Source organism: Dendrobates tinctorius, unplaced genomic scaffold, assembly GCF_039654945.1.
Source record: "Dendrobates tinctorius isolate UK_male_01 unplaced genomic scaffold, ASM3965494v1 ptg000243l, whole genome shotgun sequence".
Taxonomy (NCBI): Eukaryota; Metazoa; Chordata; class Amphibia; order Anura; family Dendrobatidae; genus Dendrobates; species Dendrobates tinctorius.
Window position 1 is genome coordinate 7,975,988 of NW_027361910.1, and position 26,896 is coordinate 8,002,883.

A 26,896-nucleotide genomic window follows, 5' to 3' on the forward strand; every position below is an offset into this window, starting at 1 on the left:
GGTAAACTAATTATCACAGGTGTTTGAGATTGATTTCAGTGATCAAAAGAGCCCTGATACACAATACCATCTATGAGTTTATTTGAAAAACAAAAAATAACATCTTTATGACACTTAAATCCAATTTGCATAATAATTTGGAACACAGTGTAGGTGATGCAGGGCAGAATAATACTTTTTTTTTGCCTCAGAGATATTAGCAATCAAAGTATTAGGCACTCAAACAGTTAATTTATTTAAGTCCAAAAAGGTATTCCCAAAGAGATTTCACTTGGGGTGTATACTTCATTCTCTTTCTGATGCTGACAAATCAGAAGCAACACACTGGGGAAAGAAGAATAAGCCACCACAATAGCATTAACAAACAGTCATTTCTCCTCTCCTCAGTACACAGTGATGGCATATGCTGCAACACAGCAGATCTGAGTTTTCAGTTCTCATTTCTGGCAGTCTCATTACAAAAACAATTGTAGTTGCTCCCCTTCCATAGTGCTGCAGGCATCCACATACAAGGGGAAAAAAAAATTAGCTGCCAAATACTTTGATCACTAAATGCAAAATTAAAAAAAAAATAATAAAAACTTTTTATTCAGATTTGCAGTGCTCATTACATTGTGTGTCCAGATCAACTTGAAACATTTGGTGAAAGATCCTCTTTAAGCGCCAGTGTTTCAGAATGAAGCATTCATGGTTGCAAAAACGTTGATGGTCTTTGATTCATGCTGATCATGATTCCCTTTCACATTTTTAATTAAAACAACTATGAAAAAATATGAATGACACAAAACAAGCTGAATCCGGCAATACATGTTAAAAGCTAAAAATGCATGGCGGATTGAAAAAAAAATCATATCAATGTTAAATAAGATGAAGGAAAAGAGTATACCAAACAGTAATATACATTCAGTTCCACTTCCTTTGCTTGGGTTATCTAATGTCATATGTATCAGTTTTTAGGGTTTCCTTGAAGTGTACTGTTTTTCATAATGGGAAGAAAATCTTCATGATTTCATTGTGCTTTTATCTTTTTCTTTTCTACTATCATCATATTTTGCTTCGCTATGCTGTGTTTGACTGACACAGTTCTGTTTTTCTTCTGTGCTGTTCTTTGTATTACCTTTTAGGCTATGTGCACACGTAGGAAAAGTGGTGCAGAATTTTCTGCACAAAATCCGCATCTCCTGGCAGAATCCGCGGCCGCGGATTTGCCGCTGTTTTTATGCGGATTTTCTGCAGTTTTTGCCACTGCGGATTTCTATCATGGAGGGGTCCAGAAACGCTGCAGATCCGCACAAAAGAAGTGACGTGCATTTCTTTTAAATCCACAGCAATTCCGCACTGATTTTTCTGCACCATCTGCACAGATTTTTTTTTCCATTGATTTACATTGTACTGTAAATCACAGTGCGGATCTGCAGCGTTTCTGTGCGGAAAAATCCGCTGCGGATCCGCAGCAAATCTGCATCGTGTGCACACAGCCTTAGGGCTCATACTCACTTGCGAGAGACTCGTATGAGTCTCTCGCATTAAAACCTGGCACTGGGACTGGAGTGTGTGGCGGCATAGAAATACATGTAGCCGCACGCTCCGGTCCGAGTGCCGGCGGCAGTGCCAGGTTTTCATGGTAGAGACTCGCACTAGAATCATGCGAGTCTCTCGCAAGTGAGTATGAGCCCTTAGTGGTATATTTGTGCATAATTGAGACCCAACAATTATCGATGTGCCCGTGTTTTACACTGAGGTCATTTAATCTATATCATTAGTAATACCAAAATGATCAACTACTTTTGTATTTAAAATTTTAATTGTGTTTTATACTACTGTTACATTTAATCCTTCCCTCTGTAACATTAATTTACCGAAATACTGATAAAGTAAGCCAGTAAAACAAAGTCTGATTTTACACTACAGTTATACAGCAAAAAATGTTACATGTCTTAATGTTGTATTTAATGTTGTTCATCCACACATTCTTTCACATGACTCATTTTCATTCCAAATTCATATAACATTAATGTATGTTTAGTAAGCGTCTCATTAGTATCAAAATTAGACTGAAGATATAGAATGAACAACCCTTAATTGTATAATATAATTATTTGTAGTAGAATATATATCCTAAGGGATGTAGGCAGCATTCAAGTGATAAAAAAGTTTACCCAAAATGCAACTTTAATGTTTAAATTTGTAAAATTGCCTAATCCAAATACCTCTAAACTAAGCCTTTTATGAGCACCATTTTGAGGCACCCATGGGTTTGTCAAGTTTCTGATCCGAACCCATTATCTTAGAGAGACCCACATCATAATTCAGAACCTAAGGCATGGGTTACTGTAATACTGAAATAGCTCTGCCTCCTTCAGAAGAATATTGCATGTCTTAAAGCACACATCTGGGTGAATTTTCAACATAGCTTATTCAAGAATTATAAAAAATGTAGTATAAGCCATTCACAGCTTGATATTGCACAACTTACACATAAGAGGTAGCCATTCTATGGACTAAGCATTAAAACAAAGCAAGCTAAAAAAAAAATATGATGCCTTGGATTCGACGGGACACAAAATGTTTTTTTTTTTAGACTGTGACATCATAACTTATTCCATTCAATGGCTGCTTACATTGTTTGTGCTCAACAGCAACCATGATTAACTTAAATTTGGACTATTGTGTGTAATCTCTTGTACTTAACTAAAATGTCAGCAGGATTTCAATGGTAAAATGTCCTACTGATCACTTGGTACATAGCCATTCCATCCACTTAAGTCATCCCAGAAGTTTGTCGCAGCCCAAGTGTGTTGTCACAAAGTTCCATGTCTGTATGTTATTTTAGTGAAACCTACAGCTAAAAGTGACACCTGCTTATCATTTTGTAATTTATCACTTTTCAAAAAGTGCTTGTTATTTATAAAGAGTGTAAGATTATCTGGAAACATGAAATTGTTCTCCTGAAACAACATCAAGCTAAAACTTTGGCACCACCTTTGGTTTCCATGAAAAAAATCTTCATAAGAATTTATTGCTTTGTCACATAGTCACATATTCAGGTTCATGGGTGCTCCAAAAATGAAATTAAATGCCTTAAACAACATAAGATATAATAAAGATTTGGTTGGCTGGCCGTTTAAATTTTACAAATTTAAAACACTTATTGGGAAGAGAAGCCCTCTTTGTAATTGATACCAGTCTCCACGGTCCTCTCTTCCAGACTCAAAGGACATGTTTAATAGCTCCTTCCCTTTTTCTCCTTAGAAATTACAATGGACAGTAACAGTGAAGGTGGTCGTTCTCGGTCAGGTAGTGAGGGAAATATTTCACCTGTAAAAGAAGAAGCTTATTATCGCAGCATTGGAGGACACAGGAAGTGGTCTCTTCAGCGTACCAGGGGCTCTGAGGATAGATACGGTATGCAAAACAAAAAATTCTTCCTCCTTTTTAACCAAAGGATGTTTTCAGATTTTTCAAACTTTTATGTCTGGTCCAGTAGGGGTGTAAGGTCACTTTTGAACTTACCAGACATGTTTTGATGGTGCTAAGCAAATTCAGTAATATAATCGAATTGTCAGGATTTGAGAACTATAAGTATCTGACTAGTAGCTTCTAAGAAAAAGATATTTTTTTCGGTGAACCCCTTTAGGCTTAAAGCCTGGATCAGTTCTTTCTTGGCTTTTACTATGCTGGATAAATAGCCAATTCTCTTGCATGTAATGCAGCATGTGTGTAGGCACTTCTGTGTCCATCCCAGCACATTTAGGTTCTTTAAGCTTAGTGGAAAGAAAGGTAGGATAGCACCAAGTTCATGTTCATCATTGCCATTCAGTCATACTGTTTGTGTTGTGTGACTTATCACATTGCATGGTGATCAGCTTCTACATAAAACTCATTGTGTTCCTGAGATTGTGCTTTTCTATTGAGGCACAAACATGTTGTTTGCAAATATAAGCCATAGAGTCAGCTCCGCTAAGCAATATGTTGCAACTGCAGCACATGATACCATTGCTAAGCCTTCACTCTCTTTGACAATTGGCAAAGATGAAGCATACAAAGATTGTTGTATATGTTTCGTAATTTATTTAGATAGTTATGGAAGCCGAGAAAAGATGTCATCTGGGATGTACGAGGAATCTGAAACAGATGGTGGGATGGAAGATTATTCAGTGCGAATATTTGTGGCACTCTTTGACTATGATCCAAGAACCATGTCGCCTAATCCAGATGCTGCAGAAGAAGAGCTTCCCTTTAAGGAAGGACAAATAATTAAGGTGAATGATTAAATATTTTTACAATCTTTTTAAAAATAGCAAAGTTAACCCTTTCATGACTGGTTGTAGGCTTTTATGCCCAGGGAAAGTTTTTATCATTCCACATGCTGTTATCTAAAGCTGCGTTCACATGTAGTGGTTTTTTTTGCGTTTTCGCAGCATTTTTTATTGCGCGATTTTGCCTCGAAAACACAAAAAAAAAGCATCCAATGCAATCCTATGCAAAATGAAAAATACGCAGCATGCCCATTCTTTGTGCGGAATCGTGGGAATTCCGCACACATAGGAAAGCATTGTTCCGCTTATTTTCCGCATGTAGCTATGGCCACCATGCGGAAAGTAAGCAGAAAATGTGCGGATGGTATCCATGGTCTGGAGGAGAGGAGATTCTCCTCCAGGCCCTGGGTACCATAATCCTGTAAAATAAGAATTAAAATAAAAAATGGTGATATTCTCACATTCCAGTGTCACGCACAGCGTCCCCAGGCCTCAGCGATGCTCCGGGCATCTTCCGGTCCCAGTGATGCCTTGCGACAATGACCTGTGATGAAGTCGCGTCTCGTGATACCATAGCGGTCTCACGAGACCGCGACGTCATCAAAGGTCATTATAGAAAAAAACACGGCACTCAATAAATGAGAGGGAGGTGCACAAGTCAGGTATCCAACCAACTATCAAATGTAGTAAAAAAACTTGGCACTCAAAAAGAAAAGCGATTTGACAGTTCCTTTATTGTAAAAAGCATCCAGTTCAACACACTTCTTGAACGTTTTCGGTCATACAATGGACCTTCATCAGAAAAAGAATTTCACAGTTGATTTAACTGAAAATCTTGGAATACTATTGTGGAGGAGTCAGACGTCTGAAGGGCAGCGAGTAATGAAGATGAGAACCATATGAACGGGAGATACTTGAATCCGGGATTTGGAACCCAAAGTATCCTGATATTGCCAATAATTGGTGTTTGTGTCCACAATTTTGCGCTGAGATTTATTCAGGAAATAAATCCTGTATCATGCGTCGCAGGCATATGTTCGCAATAAAGTAGTGGTACTGTGATAATGAGGGAGTATATCCTGCCCAGGAAGGCAGATATGTCACAGGCCTGTGTCCGGGCGTGTATGCTGCAGGTATAGGAGACGTCTCCTATACCAGCAGCATACACGCCCGGACACAGGCCAAGCGTTAGGCTGGAGTCACACTAGCTATAAAATCGGACGAATGCAATGCGATAAAAAATCGCATTGCATTCGTCCCAATGTTATTCTATGGTGCTGCTCCCATCATGCGTTTTTTATCGGATCCGTTCCTTGGACCAAGACAATCACAGCATGCTGCGATTGTCACCGATTTTCGGATCGGATTCGACAATGCAAGTCTATGGATGCGATTAAAAAACGCATTGAAAACGCACCACACGTGTGAATTGCGATTAAATCGCAAGACTTCTCCTGGTCACAGGAAAGAGCATCAGGCATTGGCATTGGATGTCAATTTGATGCTTAGATGCGAATAAAATCGGTTCATCGCGGGAAAATGGGATGACAGACGGATCCCTGGACAAGAAATCTTTGTGCGATTTCGTGCCGCTAAAATGGGACCGATTTTTTATTTGTTGTGTGTGACTCCAGCCTTATACCTCTGCACTGATGGTGCTCTTCTTACCAGCGTGTCCTCTCTCCCTGTGACACAGGTGGCACATATAAACTCCTCCACAATAGTATTCCAATATTTTCAGTTAAATCAACTGTGAAATTCTTTTTCTGATGAAGGTCAATTGTATGACCGAAAACGTTCAAGAAGTGTGTTGAACTGGATGCTTTTTACAATAAAGGAACTCAAATCGCTTTTCTTTTTGAGTGCCAAGTTTTTTTTTACTATGTCATCAAAGGTCATTGTCGCAAGGCATCACTGGGAACGGGAGTTGCCGGGAGCATTGCGAGGATCGGGGACGCTGCGCGGAACGCCGGAAGGTGAGAAGAACACCATTTTTTTTTTTTTAACATCCTATCTTTTTCTACGGATGCTGCATAGGCAGCCTCAATAGTAAAACGTTGGTCACACTCGTCAAACACTATGTTTGACGTGTGTGACCAACCTGTCAATCAGTTTTCCAAGCGATTCTACAGATCGCTTGGAAAACGCTAGCATTCTGCAAGCTAATTACGCTTGCAAAACACTAGTTAAAACGTGGGAAATACGTGGGAATTACACATGCAGAATTCTAGCGTATTTCCCGGGCAGGGAGTTGCGGTATTCCCACGCAAATTTCCGCAACGTTTGCACATAGCCTAAATGTGTTTTTTTTTTTATAAGTCTACCTTATTTGGCACATATAGAACTTATTTTTTTCAACTGTACTGTAGATTATCTATTTAGAAATAGGGATGATCCACAGCTTTCAAACCATGTGATAGTGTATCAAAAAGTAATTTTATTATGCGAAATACTTTTCAACGTTTTATTTTACCAAAGACATTTCAACCTGTTAGCAGATATTTGTCAAGCATGCTTTACAAAGACCTTCTGCAGATCGAAACGTAGGTGTATTTGGCAAAATAAAATTACTGTTTGATACACGATCACCTGGTTTGGAAGCTGTCTATCATCCTTATACTTGAATTGTTACTAAGTAGAGTTCTTTGTTGTTTGACTTTGCATTCCTCTGCTGGAAGAGTGCTGTGGGCCAATCCCTGTATTATTAATTATTTAGAAGTCTTATTTAGTATAATGGATGGAAATATGAAAGAATACAACACTTTCACATTTTAATGCTTTGTTTTAAGTCAGTATTTTGAAGAAAAAATCCTCAAATTCTCCTATTAATACTGTTTATAGTGATGTCAAATATGTGTGCATTGCTTTTAATATTACTACAGAGCAAAGAATAAAACCCTATTCTAAGTGCGTTTGTTTGGAGAATGAAGTATGCACAGTTATAGGGGAGGGAGCGCTCAGCACCTTTTAATTTTTTTTCTCGTCTTATTTTTATACATTTTTTTAATTTCACTGTAATATATATATACATATATATATATATATATAAATGAGTGTATGTATGTGTGTATCAGCCACGCCCACTCCAAATAGCCCCACCCAATCACTAAGCATCATTCATTTCACCAGAGCTGTTTAAAAGATGAAAGCTGAGCTGTGATTATTTGCTATGAGCAACAGAATTCCTTGCAACCAATCACTAAGCATCTTTCATTTCACCAGAACTGTTTCATAGATGAAAGCTGAGCTGTGATTGGTTGCTATGAGCAAGTTTTCCCACTCCACAACACCTCAGCAGACAATGACTGGGTGGGAGAAATCTAGCATCCCCGGAAACATAAGCTCTCGGCCATTGTCTGCCCACCAGAAAGGAGCAGAGAGCACATGACAGAAATGAATCCCCCTCACTCCACCATCCCATAGTCCAGTGCCCATATACCCATCACACATCCTCCATCCTATATTCCCATAGGCACACCTTCTTGACCACCCCAGGTACACTGCCTGTGTTGCCCATAGCAACCAATCACTAAGCATGTTTCATTTCAACAGAGCAGTTTAAAAGATGAAAAGTTGTGGTAACTGAGGCCTATTTTTCTTATAATTTCTATGGTGTTATCGTCCTTCTGTAAAGCTGGAAATAACACAATTTATTACCGTTCCGACACAGACCTTCCTCTGACACAGACTGCAGGGGGAGCCCAGTATCACACAGGATAGGATTAATACACGGCTCAGCAGTCAGTATCACACAGGAGAGGATTAGATACACAGCTCAGCAGTCAGTTTCACAAAGGAGAGGATTAGATACACGGCTCAGCAGCCTGTATCACACAAGATAGGATTAGATACACAGCCCAGCAGTGTATCACACAGGTGAGGATTAGATACATGGCTCAGCACACAGTATCACTCAGTATAGGATTAGATACACGGCTCAACACACAGTCTCACACAGGATAGGATTAGATACACAGCTCCGCACACAGGATAAGATTATATACACGGCTCAGCACACAGTAACACACAGAATAAGATTAGATACACGGCTCAGCACACAGTCTCACACAGGATAGGATTAGATACATGGCTCAGCACACAGTATCACACAGGATAAGACTAGATACATGGCTCAGCACACAGTATCACACAGGATAGGATTCGATACAAGGCTCAGCACACAGTCTCACACAGGATAGGATTAGATACACGGCTTGGCAGACTATCACACAGGATAGGATTAGATACACAGCTCAGAGCACAGTATCACACAGGATAGGATTAGATACACAGCTCAGCAGACACTATCACAAAGGATAGGATTAGATACACGCCTCAGCAGACAGTATCACACAGGATAGGATTAGATACACGGCCCAGCAGTGTATCACACAGGAGAGGATTAGATACATGGCTCAGCACACAGTAACACACAGAATAAGATTAGATACACGGCTCTGCACAGTCTCACACAGGATAGGATTAGATACACGGCTCAGCACACAGTATCACACAGGATAAGACTAGATACACGGCTCAGCACACAGTATCACACAGGATAGGATTAGATACAAGGCTCAGCAGTCAGTATCACACAGGATAGGATTAGATACATGTCCCAGCAGTGTATCACACAGGAGAGGATTAGATACATGGCTCAGCACACAGTATCACACAGTATAGGATTAGATACACGGCTCTGCACACAGTATCACACAGTATAGGATTAGATACATGGCTCTGCACACAGTCTCACACAGGATAGGATTAGATACACAGCTCAGCACACAGTCTCACACAGGATAAGATTCGATACAAGGCTCTGCACACAGTCTCACACAGGATAGGATTAGATACACGGCTCAGCAGACAGTATTACACAGGATAGGATTAGATACATGGCTCAGCTCACAGTATCAGACAGGATAGGATTCGATACACAGCTCTGCACACAGTATCACACAGTATAGGATTAGATACACGGCTCAGCACACAGGATAGGATTCGATACAAGGCTCAGCACACAGTCTCACACAGGATAGGATTAGATACACGGCTCAGCAGACAGTATTACACAGGATAGGATTAGATACATGGCTCAGCTCACAGTATCACACAGGATAGGATTCAATACAAGGCTCAGCACACAGTCTCACACAGGATAGGATTAGATACACAGCTTGGCAGTCAGTATAACACAGGATAGGATTAGATACACGGCTCGACAGACTGCATCACACAGGATAGGATTAGTTACATGGCTCGGCAGGCAGTATCACACAGGATAGGATTAGATGCACAGCTCAGAGCACAGTATCACACAGGATAGGATTAGATACACAGCTCAGCAGACACTATCACACAGGATAGGATTAGATACACGGCTCAGCAGTCAGTATAACACAGGATAGGATTAGATGCACAGCTCAGAGCACAGTATCACACAGGATAGGATTAGATACACAGCTCAGCAGACACTATCACACAGGATAGGATTAGATACACGGCTCTGCACACAGTATCACACAGTATAGGATTAGATACACGGCTCTGCACACAGTCTCACACAGGATAGGATTAGATACACGGCTCAGCACACAGTATCAAACAGGATAGGATTTGATACAAGGCTCAGCACACAGTTTCACACAGGATAGGATTAGATACACGGCTCAGCAGACAGTATTACACAGGATAGGATTAGATACATGGCTCAGCTCACAGTATCACACAGGATAGGATTCGATACAAGGCTCAACACACAGTCTCACACAGGATAGGATTAGATACACAGCTTGGCAGACTATCACACAGGATAGGATTAGATACACGGCTCAGCAGACAGTATCACACAGGATAGGATTAGATACACAGCTCACAGCACAGTATCACACAGGATAGGTTTAGATACACAGCTCAGCAGACACTATCACACAGAAAGGATTAGATACACGGCTCAGCAGACAGTATCACACAGGATAGGATCAGATACACGGCTCAGCAGTCAATATAACACAGGATAGGATTAGATACACGGCTCGGCAGACTGTATCACACAGGATAGGATTAGTTACACGGCTCAGCAGACAGTATCACACAGGATAGGATTAGATACACAGCTCAGAACACAGTATCACACAGGATAGGATTATGTACACAGCTCAGCAAACAGAATCACACAGGATAGGATTAGATACACAGCTCAGCAGTCAGTATCACACAGGATAGGATTAGATACACGGCTCGGCAGTCAGTATCACACAGGATAGGATTAGATACACGGCTCAGCACACAGTATCACACAGGATAAGATTAGATACATGGCTCAGCAGTCAGTGACACATGATAGGATTAGATACACAGCTCAGCAGACTATATCACACTGGATAGGATTAGATACACGGCTCAGCAGACTATCACACAGGATAGGACTAGATACATGGCTCAGCAGACAGTATCATGCAGGACAGGATTAGATACATGGCTCAGCAGACAGTAACACACAGGATAGGATTAGATACACGGCTCAGCACACAGTATCACACAGCATAAGATTAGATACACGGCTCAGCAGACAGTATCACACAGGATAGGATTAGTTACATGGCTCAGCAGATATTATCACACAGGATAGTATTAGATACACGGCTCAGCAGTCAGTAACACAGGAGAGGATTAGATACACGGATCAGCGCACAGTATCAAACAGGATTGGATGAGATACACGGCTTAGCACACAGTCTCACAAATGATAGGATTAGATACACGGCTTGGCAGACTGTATCACACAGGACAGGATTAGATACACGGCTCAGCAGACAGTTTCGCACAGGATAGGATTAGGTACACAGCTCAGAGCACAGTATCACACAGGATAGGATTAGATACATGGCGCAGTATACAGTATCACACAGGATAGGATTAGCTACATGGCTCGGCAGTCAGTATAGCACAGGATAGGATTAGATACACGGCTCAGCATTCAGTAACACAGGATAGGATTAGATACACGGCTTGGCAGACTGTATCACGCAGGATAGGATTAGAAACACGGCTCAGCAGACAGTATCACATAGCATAGGATTAGATACACAGCTCAGAACACAGTATCACACAGGATAGGATTAGATACATGGCTCAGCAGACAGTATCACACAGGATAGGATTAGATACATGGCTCAGTAGACAGTATCACACAGGATAGGATTAGATACACAGTTCGGCAGTCAGTATTGCACAGGATAGGATTAGATACACGGCTCAGCAGTCAGTAACACAGGATAGGATTAGATACACGGCTCAGCTGACTATCACACAGGATAGGATTAGATACACGGCTCAGCAGACTATCACACAGGAGAAGATTAGATACACAGCTCAGCAGACAGTATCACACAGGAGAGGATTAGAGACATGGCTCAGCAGACTGTATCACACATGATAGGATTAGATACACGGCTCAGCAGTTAGTATCACACAGGATAAGATTAGATACATGGCTCAGCAGTCAGCATAACATAGGACAGGATTAGATACACAGCTCAGCAGACAGTATCACACAGGACAGGATTAGATATACAGCTCAGGAGACAGTATCACACAGGATAGGATTAGGTACACAGTTTAGATGACATTATCCCACAGGATAGGGTTAGATACACAGCGCAGCAAACAGTATCCCACAGGATAGGATTAGATACACAGCGCAGCAGACAGTATCACACAGGATATGGTTAGATACACAGCTCAGCAACAGGATGTGCCAAAGGAGAGGACATTTTCATTCCAAGAATTCCACTCATTCCGTTTGATTTGCCTTTTGATTTTAAACGCCTCCAGTTTCCAGTTCTACTGGCATTTGCAATGTGCATTACCAAGGCTTAGGGACAGTCCTTGAAAGTAGTAGGGATTGATTTGCAATCTCCATACTTTTCTCATGGTCAACTTTACGTGTCCTGTTCAACAGTTGGAACTGCCAAAAATCTGTTCATCTTTGCACCGAAAGGAAAAACCAAACATGTTGTTTATCAAAAGGCTCTTGAATAAGTTGAAAATAAAATACTATCAATACTTAGATAATCGTTTAGTTAATTTGTGTTGCAAATTTGTAGTGTGGAATATATGATGTGAAATGTTTTATGTGCAACATAATCATCATAATTTGTTATAACTAACCCCAGTTAGTTACTATGCCCGAACAACGCCGGGTTATTCATCTAGTGTATATATATATTGTAAGGTAGTGCTGTCATTCGGGTAGGGGATACTCGCTTGGCAGCCAAATAATCACGTCCGGCACAGACTTTCCATAAAACAATAACAATCCATGCGGTTTATTCAGGCATCATAAACCCACAGCAGCAACATAAAGTTCATATAATCAGCATAGCGTTCATGACAGAGCTTCCCTCTGTTAAGCCTGTGGTCACACAGGTTACACAATGTCCAGTACTCAGGCTCTTCAGCCTCACAGATATCTCACCCCGTCAGGGTTTACCTCATGGCTGATTCAGCTCACTGCAGACGTTCATTCCCTCCAGGGAACTATCAGACGCTTGCAGCCATTAATCACAGTATTCACGTGCTGTCAGGCAGGAAGCCCCATCTTCCAGCCGGACCTTCCACAACGGACCAACCGGGTCCCAGCATTTACTCCATGTGACCTACCCTGGCCACCTTATATGGTCCGTAGCCACGCCCACCGGGTCACATGGCTATGACCTCATCACAGGTCCTTCAACCACTCAAACACTTTACAATAGCGTTCTTAAACACACCCCCTGGATGGGTTTGTAGGTAACTGGTCCAGCCCATCCCACCAGCTACCTGGAGACTTCTCAAAACACATTGAAACAGCACCTCAGCAGTATCACTGCTGATCAAAACACACATAAGTCTCCATCCCAAGGCCACCCACCTCGAGAAACATAACTGTCATTCAGTATTCTGCCACTCACCCTCTCTCCTGGGACATCACACAGCGCCCCCTAGCAGACACGGTCACTACACCACATAATATATATATATATATATATAAACAAGTAATTATATACCTTCTGTCCCCATATACTGTACAGATCAGCGCGACAAACTGGTAACAACCCATCATGTTAGGGTTATCACAGATCTGTATAAAACCACAGCAGTAAGTATACAGATTGTATCTTATGTGTATGTTCCTCTACCCCCACCCAACTCTGCACATAGTTCCATTTCCAGTGTCTCAATGCAGAATGCAAAAGACCGTAGAACTGTTATGTTAAGGATTTTTTTTTCTTGACAGAAAACTAGTTATGCCAGATCCCCTTCACAGTGTAACTACTGAATTGACAGCACTGCATGCAGAAGTCTATTTTTCTGCAATCTCAGGAAAACCCTACATAATTTTCTTAACCTTAGTAAAGAGGATTATACCTAATAAAGTCACTTAACTTTAGCATATTATCCCATACTATTTCTGTCCATCTTCTAAATTTAATTTGTCACTCAGGTGTCTTATGTACGTGTCTTACGTAACTAATGTTACGTATTTTATGTGTTCTGTCTAAGAATTACTGTATTATGATAAAATAATATTAGCTATCTTGATTCATTGCAAAAGCTGGAATTATGTTTTTTGCTGCTTGTTTTCTTCAAAAAATGACTGGTACCTGTCATATTGTCCTCAGGTATATGGTGATAAAGATCCAGATGGTTTTTACCGGGGTGAAAGTTGTGGGAGATCTGGTTATATCCCCTGTAATATGGTGTCTGAAATACAAGCAGATGATGAAGAAATGATGGACCAGCTTCTCAAACAGGGATTTCTACCTTTGAATACTCCAGTGGAAAAAATTGGTAGGTAATAAAAGCCTTTCTTAACACCTGCAAGCCTGTGTGCCAAGCTGTAGCTGCTTCAAGCTTTATAGGTGCAATGTTCTGGGATACCAATTGTTTAGTGGCATCTGATACTTGCATGTCTTGAGTATCCCTTTTGTTTGGAACTAGTCTATACTTCCAGAACGGTGCTACCCAATGAATTTAGTATCCGGACCATGGTTTTTTTTTTACACTAAATACAATAAAGGGCATTGGCCATTTGCCTGCAGAAGCAATTTGGACAGCACTTTTCTTGAATTTGACATTGTGAATCTGTATATTTCCAAACATTTCCGAATTTGGAAATCATCTGCTTTAATTTGCACCGCTATACTGCTTAATTATTGTAACTACATTAGACTTTCTTTATCAAGAAGCTGGCAAAAGTTTGCAGTTTTTTTTACCAGAACCCAAAACAGAATTTACAGATATTCAATGCATTTTTATTATCATTAATAATGCGCCTCATGATACCCAGGGATAATTGTTAGACAAGAAAAAAATAATAAAACTCCAAAAAGTAAGCATTGAAATCTAAAAACTAATTACTGTCAAAGGCCTCTAGATACATGTACATATGTTATTGATAAAAACTTGGCAAATTGAAATTGATTTAATTTCTAGTAAAACAAACATTAAGTAGTCAGCTACCTTAACTTTCCCAGCTGAGCGTTTCTCGATTGAAAGTGGAACTTTGAACAGCTTCATATGTTCTCCTCTTCTTTTATTTGTATGCATTCCTTTCCTGAAGTCAACTGTGAACGTTTCAAAGAGAGCTCTCGCTCTGTACACCGCAGATCCAGAAAGTCTAAACGAGGTCTGTGAAGAAACCCTAACTTTATTTAGTTAATAAACCAGCTGAAATTATTTCACTTGTCTAAACATAACTATGTTTCTTGTAAGTTTAACTAACCGGCATGTTTTGTCCTTTGAGCTTGCATCATTTGAAGTCATCATGCTGTTGAACAAATGCTTAACATATGGCCTCACTAATATTTGTACATGCTGCACCAAGACTTCTTGACTCCTTAAGAAAATAGTATTTAATGCCTTTTCTACTTAACAGTATTAAAACATCTCATTACATTTCTATGAAAATGTTGATGAAGGATTAGATATGAGCGAGCAATAAAATGCCCGGGTTCTCGTTGCTCGAACAGAGCAATTCCTAATATTCGCATGCTCGTTTGGAGTAACGAGTATAATGGGAGTCAATGGGAACTCCAAGCTTTATTTTCTGGCCGACCTTACAAAGTGATCTGGGGGGCAGTGAAAATATTCAAAAGGATGGGAAAAGTGCTGAATGGAAGGATAACAGCATGGGGAAGATCCCTGGAAGCATCTCTGACTCCCAGATCGCTGCTGAGAACAATGGTGTCACACTGTTACTCCACTTTAAGGAGTTACAATAAAACATTCCAATCCGACAAGAAATTGCATTTTACCGCAAAAAATGTTGAGAAACACTTTTTCCTGTACAATGACTCGTATATAAGGTAAAATTTCAAAAAGGATATAATTTTTTTTTTTTTATATAATTTATTAAAAAAAATTGAAAGTTTCAGTTTCATTTCTGACGGAAGCAAGAACTACCAAAAATTAGGCACTCAGATACACCCTATATTACATATAAAAGAGGGCCTCATACACATTCTGTTCAATTGACAAAGACTATGTACTTTAGAGGGTTATATACCAAAGAAATGTAGTCCAGACCACAGAATATTCTATGGATGAGCAATATGAAAATGATAAAATACTGAACATGTTGTTTGAGGTTATATACAGTGTGGAAAATAAATATTTGATACACTGTTGGTTTTGCAAGTTTTCCCACTCACAAAGAATGGAGGTCTGTAATCAGAAAATCAGATAGACACTTGTCCACTCACTCAATCTATCACATTCCAACCATTCCACCATGGCCAAGACCAATGAGCTGTCTAAAGACACCAGAGTCAAAATTGTAGACCTGCACAAGGCTGAGATGGGTTGCAGGGCAATAGGCAATCAGATCGGTGAGAAGGCAACCGTTGGTGCCATTATTAGGACCTGGAAGAAACACAAGATGATTGTCAATCTTCCTTGGTCTGGGGCTACATGCAAGATATTGCCTCGAGGGGTAAAGATGATTCTGAGAAAGGTTAGAATTCAGTCCAGAACTACATGGGAGGGCCTGATCAATGACCTGAAGAGAGCTAGGACCACAGTCTCAAACATTACCATTAGTAACACACTACGCCGTCATGGATTAAAATCTTGCATGGCATTCAAGGTCTCCCTGCTCACGGCTGAACATGTTCAGGCCCGTTTGAAGTTCACCAATGACCATCTAGATGATCCAGAGGAGGCATGGGAGAAGGTCATCTGGTCGGATAAGACCAAAATAGAACTTTTTAGTATCAACTCCACTTGCCGTGATTGGTGGAAGAAGGCTGAGTACAACCCCAATATCACCGTCCCAACCGTGAAACATAGTGGGGGAACATAATACTTTGGGAGTGCTTTTCTGCAAAGGGGACAATACTACACTGTATTGATGTGAGTATGGATAGGGTCATGTATCACAAGATTTTGGCCAACAATCTCCTTCCCTCAGTAAGAGCATTGAAGATGGGTTGTGGCTGGGTCTTCCAGCATGACAATGACCCAAAATACACTGGGCAACTAAGGAGTTGCTCTGTTAGAATCATTTCAAGGTCCTGGAATGACCTAGCCAGTCTTCAGACCTGAACCCAATAGAAAATCTTTGGAAGGATGTGAAACTCAATTTTCCACAGTGACAACCCCAAAACCTGAAAGATCTGAAGAAGATCTTTATGGATGAGTTGGAAAAAGTCACTTCTGCAGTTTGTGCAAACTTGGTCAAGAACTACAGGAAATGTCTGACCTCTGTAATTGCAAAAAAAGGTTTCTGTACCAAATATTAAGTTGTGTTTTTCTATTGTATCAATTACTTAATTCATGCAATAAAATGCTAAAGAATTATGTAAAAATGCAATGTGATTTTCTGGATTTTATTTAGATTCTCTCTCTCACAGTTGAAGTGTACCTACGATAAAAATGGCAGATCTCTTCATTCTTTGGGAAAACTTGCAAAATCGACTGTGTATCGAATACTTATTTTCCTCACTGTACCAACAAAATGTACTCCGGACTACGGAATAGTCTGAGTGAGCAATATATTACTGATACATTTTTTAACAAGTTTTTTGAGGCTTATATGCCACTGAAATCTACTCAAGAATATGTAGAAATCTATGGATGAGCAATATAAAACCAATACATTTTTAAACAATATTTTGAGGGTTATATACCAACAAAATGTACTCCAAACCACGGAATAGTCTATGGGTGAACAATATAATAATGGTAAAATTTTGAACATTTTTATTGGAGGGTTATTTTACACAGAAATGTACCCAAGAAGATGTAATACTGAAAGGATGAGCAATATAATACTGATTAATTATTTAAACAAGTTTTTTGAGGGTTGTATACCAACAAAATATACCCAAGAACATGCTATACTCCATGGGTGAGCAATATTTTTAAGGATACATTTTTAACAAGCTTGTTGAGGATTAGATACCAAGGAAATGTACTCCAGACCACGGAATAGTCTAGGCGTGAGAAATACTAATAAATTTGTGAACAAGTTTTTTTGAGGGTTAGATACCAACAAAATGTATCCAAGAACACATAATACTGTATGGGGGAAAATTAGCAATCTAATAAGGATACATATTTTCACAATTTTTTGAGCGTTATATACCAATGAAATGTAACCATGAGCACATTATACTGTATTGTCTGAGAAATGTAACCCAGCAAATATTTTATATTTTTGAGTGTTATATATAACAAAACTGTACCTCAGAACACAGAATAGTGTATGGATAACAAATGTAAGCAAACAAGCTTTATGTACTTATACACTCATAAAGGATTTGCAGAAAGCACAAAGCCAGTAAAAAATTATAAGGAGGGTCATCCATAGACCCCTGAAAGGCAACAACTGTCGTGCCTCATTGAAAACTCCTACTCTCATAAAGACTTTTCACGAAGTACAAAGCCAGTAAAAAGTTATAAGTAGGGTAATAAAGTAATCCTCTACAGGTGTCCGCTTCTTCTTCCTCTTGAGGCTGGGGGGACTGCCTTCACCTGCTTCCTGGAGCCTGATTCCCAGGTGTCTTGGCTGTAAGTGACCCAACTTCAGGTAGTGCCGGAACCCCAACATATAGAAATGGGCAAAAGCCCCTTGTGTCACTTGCACCATCGGCTGGTCACGCATAATAGATGGAGAACTCCACTGCCAGTATGATCTCTTGGGGGTGGTAGTAGCCCTGTCTTGAGCCACCTCAAGGAGTCTCTCCCATTCTGGTTCATTCCTCAACAAGGGTTCATCATGCTCCTTTCTTTCTGGGATCACACCCACTGCATACCAGCGATGTTGCCCCCCATTTTGAGGAACATGACCCTAGTTCTAGCCAACAGCTCTTGCAGCCTTCAAGGCAAGTGTTCCGTCTCTACTGCCCGATGGTTGAACAAGATGTGATGATGGGTCAAAAACTCTACAATGGACCCCCTTCTACGCTGACGGTCATAAGTAGCTACCACCCCCGGCAATGCCAACTCTTGATACCTTACAGCTAGCGGGCCAATAACATTTGTCCAGAGTTGGTTCTGGCTCTCCTCCTTGTCTCTTCCGACCAGCCTAGGCCCCACAGTCCACTCACTAATTTCTGAACCTTGGCTCTCCCATCTGCAGTCCGCACTAACCCCAACGGTAAAGATGTGGCCTGGTTCAAGCTTTGGTGGGTCTGGGATATTGTCTGGATCAGGACCACAGGCTCCTGCCACCTCTGCTGTTGCGCCAGCTTCTTCTGGCTCTGATATCCCTTTGGTCGCTCCCTCAGGAGTCTCGCATGCTTCTGCCATCTTTGTCGCCAACTAAGCACGTTACACTTTATGTATGACTAATTGAATACAGTAAAAAATTAACACTTTTTAGAGTGTTATAAATAACAAAAATGTACCCCAGACCACATAATACTGTGTGGCTGAGAAATGTAATCCTGCAAAATTTTTAAACGCTTTTACTCAATTTTAGAGATCACAGAAATGTACCCAGACATATAATACTGTATGAATGAGAAAATGTAACCCTACAACATTTTTAAACACTTTAGCTGAGCTTTATAGATCTCAAAAATATACACAGATCGCGTAATACTGTATAGCTGAGAAATTTAACCCTACAAAATTTTTAACACTTTTTATTAGGTTTACAGATCACAAAAATTTACTCAGACCATGTACAGTGGGTACGGAAAGTATTCAGACCTCTTTAAATTTTTCACTCTTTGTTTAATTGCAGCCATTTGGTAAATTCAAAAAAGTTCATTTTTTCTCTCATTAATGTACACTCTGCACCCCATCTTGACTGAAAAAAAACAAAAATGTAGAAATTTTTGCAAATTTATTAAAAAAGAAAAGCTGAAATATCACATGGTCATAAGTACCGTATATACTCGAGTATAAGCCGACCTGAGTATAAGCCAAGGCACCTAATTTTGCCATGGAAAACTGGGTAAGCTTATTGACGAGTATAAGCTGGGTATGCATTGTCCCCCGTCCCTGTCCTGGTATACATGACTCCCCCCCATATACAGAGTAGTATATAGAGTATGTACAGAGGGTTATACACAGTATACAGCTGGTTACACAGCAGTATATAGATCATATACTCTGTATACAGAGGGTTGCACACAGTATACAGCTGGTTACACCTCACAGTATATACAGTATACACAGCAGTATATAGATCATATTCTCCTGTATACAGAGGGTTACACACAGTGTATAGCTGGTTACACCACACAGTATATACACCAGTATATAGATCAATAGATCATATACTCCTGTATACAGAGGGTTACACACAGTACACCGCAGATTACATGCCCCTGTACATCGCTGGTTGCCCCACGCAGCTCTCGCACGAGCCCCAAACATGTGAACGTTAAATGTGGTTTAGGTTCACTGTGGGGCTCAGAAGGGAGGGGGAATTTGGATTTTCAGCAAAATTTGCTGAATTTATTTTGAGGGGTTAGGAGCCATTTCGCTTTTCCAGAGCTTTTGTACTAACAATAATGTGGAAGCATCTATGTTTCCGTTAACAGATGATGGACCTGAGTGGGGACTTGCTTTTTTTGTAGATTGAGTTGAAGCTTTTGTTAGGAATATTTTACATAACGTTTGGGATAACGTGACGTGATTCAGATGAAACCCCTGAGGGATCCTTTCACTATAATGAGGCAGCAGAGTTACTCTGGACTCTCTCTGGCCTTTATTCAGCAGTGTCCTTATTTGAAGGACACAAAACTGTGGCCAACGGCACTTTTATGCACTCCTAAAAAGACAGAAACTCCCAGATCATGGGCAGACAGCATCCACAGTGCCTCCATCTGCCTCATTATGCGGAATCTTTCAACAGGGTTTCTGTCTGAATTATGTATTTCAGAGATTTGCACGGAATCCCCGAGGTAAACGCTCAGCGCAGAGTGCAGGGTAAATGTGCGCTGAGCCTTCCTGCGATCTTTGGGAGGCAGAGTGAACAAATCAGCAGTAGGTGAATAATTGGCTTTATTTATTTTTTACACCATTCCTCGTTTAGTATAAGTGATAAGGAAACTTTATTCTTTGGGTCGGTGCTGTTACAGCAATACTAGATTTATATTTTTTTGATATTTATACCATCCTTCGAGGGCTGTAAAAAATCATCAATTTGAAACTTACCTTGTTATGTTTGATCAAACATTTAATTATGTCATCCCTAATAAGACAGCTGCAACTGCTTCTCTTTGATATGGCTGTGATGTTAGGTAGTATGAATGATTTTGCTACTAGTAACTACTTTTTCAGGTTTGTGACGGTCTGGAGCAAAAGCGACTCTTTATAATGATAAGTTTTGTAAAGAACTCGCAGTAGTAAGTGGTACCAAACACAGATGTGAATTACACTGCAGGTCTCTTCACAGTGGGAAATTCATCACTGCTCATGTTACATTTATAGCTCTCTAGTAGTGGAAGACCTGCAGTATACATCACATAGGGGACACAGAGACTGCTGTATATACATAATATAGGATACACTGAGACTGCTGTATACATCACATTGGAGATAGAGACTACCGTATAAACTTCACATAGAAGATAAAGAGAAAACTCTATACATTGCATAGGAGACATCAAGACTGTTGTATATACATTACATAGCAGACACCAAGACTGCAGTATACAGCACATGAAACACTGAGACCGCTGCATATACATCTCATAGAGACTGCCATATACACATCACATAGGACACACACATAGAATCTGAAACACCGAGGCTGCTGTGCATACAACACATAAGAGACACCGAGACCACTGTACATACATCACATAGGAGACAGAGACTACTGTGTATACATCACACATGTGATACCAGTAGGAGTATATACATCACATAAGATACACTGGCGCTGGACTATATACATCACATCCGATACACTGGAGATGAAGTATACAGTCATGGGCAAAAGTGTTGGCACCCTTGAAATTGTTGGAGAAAATGAAGTATTTTTCACAGAAAATTATTGCACTTACACATGTTTTGTCATTCACATGTTTATTGCCTTTGTGTTTATTGGAACAACACAAAAAAACACAGATAAAAAGGAAAAGTGGATATAACCCCAAAACTGGGCTGGACAAAATTGTTGGTACCCTCAACTTAATATTTGGTTGCACAACCTTGGAATAAATAACTGCAATCAATCGCTTCCTCTAACCATCTTTTTATAACGCGCAACTGGAATTTTACACCACTCTTCTTTTGTAAACTGCTACAAGTCTCTCATATTTGAAGGGCGCCTTCTCCCAATAGCAATAAGTAAGATCTCTCCACAGGTGTTCAATGGTATTTAGAGCCGTACTCATTACTGGCCACTTAAGAACTTTAGCAGTTTGTTTCCATCAATTTCTGAGTGCTTTCTGAAGCATGTTTGGGGTCATTGTCCTGCTGGAATGCAGAAGAAAAAAAAAGCGCCCTCACTATCCACAGCGGTTCACCCACTCTCCTGACAGGTGCCGTTGTCACAGATATTCTTCTGCTGAGCTTCTATGTGCCATTACAGGCGGCTTCACTCACGAAATACACAAGGGAATACACGGGGCATCTCTTGAGGTTTATGATGTCTGAAGAAGGTCCTATTTGAGACCGAAACGTTACACTATTATAAACCTTTCTGGATTCCCATTTTGAAAATAAAAAAGTGATTTTTTTTTTTTGCCTTATAAGAGAGTGTCAGATTTTTTCTTCTGCATTTTACTGGGATTGGTACCCCTTTTCCGTGCACCTCCCGATATATTTCGGAGTGACATGTCTTTTCTGATTTACTATTGTCCTGCTGGAAGACCCATGACATATGACACAAACCCAGCTTTCTGACACTGGACACTACATTGTGACCCCAAATCCTTTGGTAATCTTCAGATTTTATGATGCCTTGCACACACTCAAGGTAACCAGTGTCAAAGGCAGCAAAACAACCCCAAAATATCTTTGAACCCCCATGATATTTGACTGTATTTACTGTGTTCTTTTCTTTGTGGGTTTAATTCCGTTTTCGGTAAACAGTAGTGTGATATGCTTTACCAAAAAACTCTCTTTGTCTCATCTGTCCATAAGACATTTTCTAAGAACGATTTTGGCTTACTCACATACATTTTGACAAAATGCAGTCTAGCATTTTTATGTCTCTGTCAGCAGTGGGTTCCTACTGGGTCTCCTGCCATAGCGTTTCATTTCATTCAAATGTCAACAGATAGTTTTTGCTGACACTGATGCACCCTGAGCCTGCAAGTCAGCTTGAATTTCTTTGAAACTTGATGGGGAATGCTTATCCACCATCTGGACTATCTTGTGTTGTGTCTTTTCACCAATTTCTCTCTGCTTTTCCAGGAGGATTAACTACAGTACCATGTTTGTAAAGTTCTAGATTATGTTGTGCACCATGGACAAAGGAACATCAAGATCTCTGGAGATGGACTTGTAACCTTGACATTGCGGATATTTTTCTACAATTTTGGTTCTCAAGTCCTCAGACAGTTCTCTTCTCCTCATTCTGTTCTCTGTGCTTAATGTGGTACAAACACACACACACACAATGCAACTTCTCCACTTTTATATTCCCCATGCCTGAGACTTGCGACAGGTGAGTTTGAACGAGCATCACGTACTTGAAACAAAGTTGTTATCCACAATTTTGGAAAAGTGCCAACAATTTTGTCCGGACCATTTTTGGGGTTTTATATGAAATTATGTCCGATTTGCCTTTTTTTCTGTGTTGTTCTAATACACAAAAAGGAAATAAACATGTGTAACTTCAATAATTTTTTGGGAAAAATACTTTCTTGAACAATTTCAAGGGTGCCAACACTTTCGGCCATGACTGTATACATCATAGGAGACATGGGAGGTGCAGTATATACATCACAGAAATCATGAAGCTGGGGCATATACATCACAGGAGACATGGGACTGCGGTATATAGATCACAGGAGACATGGGGCTGGGACATATACATCACAGGAGGAGACATGGGACTGCGGATTATACATCACAGGAGGTGACATGTGACATGGAGGCTGACACTCTGGCCTTCTGTGGGACATGACGCGTCATTGTAACTCATGAAGTACGTTTTGATGCTGGCACTGGCCAGAACATAATCTTTAATTGTACATGCTGTACCGTTCAGTAGCATGCCCGCGCTCAAAGAGCGAGAAGAAATTCAAGGGCCGGCTGCTGACAAAACACAGCTGCCGACCCAAACACTGCATTCCCATGGAATCTGCCCAGGGGCCAGAGAAAAGGTCATCAAAAGATGTAAATTGCCCTCTCGCCTGAGGTTCCCCATCTTTGCTTTATAATAACAAATATTTTAAAGTCATAAGTGACGTAATAAGTGTCTACTTGATGGATAGAGTTTAAGACACCAGACAATCTGTGTCTGCATGTTCTTAAAAAGTAAATCCAGTACTGCTTATAATACCAATTTTACAATTGCAATATACAGTATATTCTAGGTTAATTAAGCCTAATTAAGTGCAGGTTCAAACCTTACTCTTATTTATATCATTCTTATTCTAGCTGGTGCAATGAGTAGTTAGAAACGTGGGCACATTTCCCTCTAAAACAGTCAATTGAAAACAGCGGCAAATACATGTTGCTGTATAGCCCCAAATAATTAGCCATACTTATCTTGGATGTTCAAATTTCTGGTTTCTAGGACATAGAAGGAATCCTGATGAAGATGGTAATGTATTTGTTCTTGGAGATCTAAAAGTGAAAGAGTATCTAGTGCAGAAATATTATTAACCCCTTTCCGACATCGGGCGTAATAGTATTCCGATGTCAGACTCCCTCCCTTTGATGTGGGCTTCGGCAGTGAGCCCACATCTTTCCCAGGACATGTCAGCTGTTTTGAACAGCTGACATGTGCCTGCAACATCTGCAGGTAGAATCGCGATCCACCAGCGGCTATTAGCCAGTTAAATGCTGCTGTCAAACGCAATTGCGCCGGATACGCACACCGGTGACCCGCATCACGTGATCGAGGGTCACCGGTGTGTTGGTATGCCAACTGGAGGTCTCCTGGAGACATCTATGGTTGTCAGTGCCTGATTGCTGTGAGCGCCATGCGTTGGTCGGCACTCATAGCAAGTCAGCAATTCTACTACATAGAGGCGATATGACCATCTCCTCTATGTAGCAGAGCCGATCGGGTTTTGGCAGCTTCTAGTCTCCCATGGAGACTATTGAAGCATGCCAAAAGTAAAAAGAAAATGTTTTTAAAAATATGAAAAATATACAAAAGTTCAAATCACCCAACTTTCGCCCCATTCAAAATAAAATAAAATCAAACATACACATTTTTGGTATCACCGCGTTCAGAATCGCCCGATCTATCAATAAAAAAGGATGAACCTGATCGCGTAGCGAGAAAGAAAGTCAAAACACCAGAATTACGTTTTTTTGGTCACCTCGACATTGCATTAAAATGCAATAACGGGTGATCAAAAGTCGAATCTGCACCAATATGGTATCATTAAAAATGTGAGCTCGGTCACAATTACGCCTGAAAGAGCACTTCTTTCATTAGACATGGAACAATTTGATGATTCGGTAAGACATATCATCCACATCCTCTTAGTGACTAAGACCATGTTAGCACAATGGTGGAAGAAAGTCGAGGTTCCTAAGTTTTCGGACATACTTGATAAAATAGGCCAACATAGTTATTTAGAACTCAGATTTGCGATTAACAACAATCACATCCACACATATACAAAAAAATGGAAGACTTGGAACAACAAATTCCATATCAAATACACCTATTAAGAGGGATTATATTTTGAGGCCTAAACATGGCCGTTGTAGTACCGGGATGTCGTATCTCCTTCCAAGAATGTTACCCCATAATAAGGATTGTCGATTTTCTTTTCCTTTTTTGTTGTTATTTGCTATATGCTATTTAATGCCTATTTGTGGGTTCTCTAGTTTTAAATTTTTTCCGATCCTGTACAAGGTTCTTTACTTCCTTTTCCCTTTCCTCCTTCCTTCCCTTACCCTGTTTAATGACTGAAAACCAATAAAATTATTTGAAAAGAAAAATGTGAGCTCGGCATGTAAAAAATAAGCCCTCACCCAACCTGAGATCACGAAAAATGGAGACGCTACGAGTATCGGAAAATGGCGCAATTTTATATTTTTTTAAAACAAAGTTTGGAATTTTTTTTCACTACTTACAGTAGATAAAAAAAGAACCTAGACATGTTTGGTGTCTATGAACTTGTAATGACCTGGAGAGTCATAATGGCAAGTCAGTTTTAGCATTTAGTGAACCTACTAAAAAAGCCAAACAAAAAGCAAGTGTAGGATTGCACTTTTTTTGCAATTTCACCGCACTTGGATTTTTTTCCTGTTTTCTAGTACACGACAAGGTAAAACCAATGATGTCGTTCAAAAGTACAACTTGTCCCACAAAAAACAAGCACTCACATGGCCATATTGACAGAAAAGTAAAAAACTTATGGCTCTGGGAAGGAGGGGAGCGAAAAACGAAAACGCCAAACCAGAAAAAGCTACGGGGGTTAATGACATCTTCCCTGTTTTGTGCAGGGAGATTTCAAATTTACAGGCTCTATAGTGGTATAAGGTAATAAATGTTTAATGTCAGCAACTGACCCTGTGCAGTTAGAATTTTTAAACTGCTGGGCCACCTTAAGGTGCAGCTTAAAGGGAATAAGTCAGCAGGTTTTTGCTATGTAATCTGAGAGAAACATGATGCAGGGTCTGATAGCCTGATTCCAGTGATGTGTCACTTACTAGGCAGTATGTGGTTGTTTCAATAAAATTAGTGTTTTGTCTGCAGGAGATTATAACTACAGGACTAGGTGCCTCGTGCTTCTAAGGCCAGGGTCACACTTGCGAGTGCAATGCGAGAAACTCACGCGAGTCTCTCGCCTCAATACCTGGCACTGCCACCGGCGGCTCGCACTGGAGCCTACAGCTGCATAGAAAGACATGCAGCCGCACACTCTGGTCCCGAGTGCCAACGGCAGTGCTGGGTATGGAGGCTAGAGACTCGTGCGAGTTTCTCTCATTGCACTCGCAAGTGTGACCCAACTGCTCTGTATAACCTCACCTACAACACTAATTAGCAG

The 26,896-nt window shown here is 40.3% G+C and overlaps 1 protein-coding gene across 18 annotated transcripts in view; it reads left to right on the top strand.

Moving 5' to 3' along the window:
- Positions 1 to 26,896, top strand: part of RIMBP2 (RIMS binding protein 2) — an 813,871-nt gene that overhangs the window by 738,224 nt on the left and 48,751 nt on the right. For 8 of the 18 annotated variants that reach the window (XR_012222753.1, XM_073557052.1, XM_073557047.1 and 5 more), the window contains 4 exons: positions 3,253 to 3,405; positions 4,078 to 4,262; positions 13,928 to 14,096; positions 14,869 to 14,934. Coding sequence is in view for 17 of the 18 variants with exons in the window: in XM_073557052.1 (XP_073413153.1) it covers positions 3,253 to 3,405; positions 4,078 to 4,262; positions 13,928 to 14,096; positions 14,869 to 14,934 (573 nt within the window). In the remaining variant the exon portion in view is untranslated. The remainder of the gene's footprint in view (positions 1 to 3,252; positions 3,406 to 4,077; positions 4,263 to 13,927; positions 14,097 to 14,868; positions 14,935 to 26,896) is intronic. The other 10 variants (XM_073557055.1, XM_073557056.1, XM_073557054.1 and 7 more) reach the window with 3 other exon arrangements.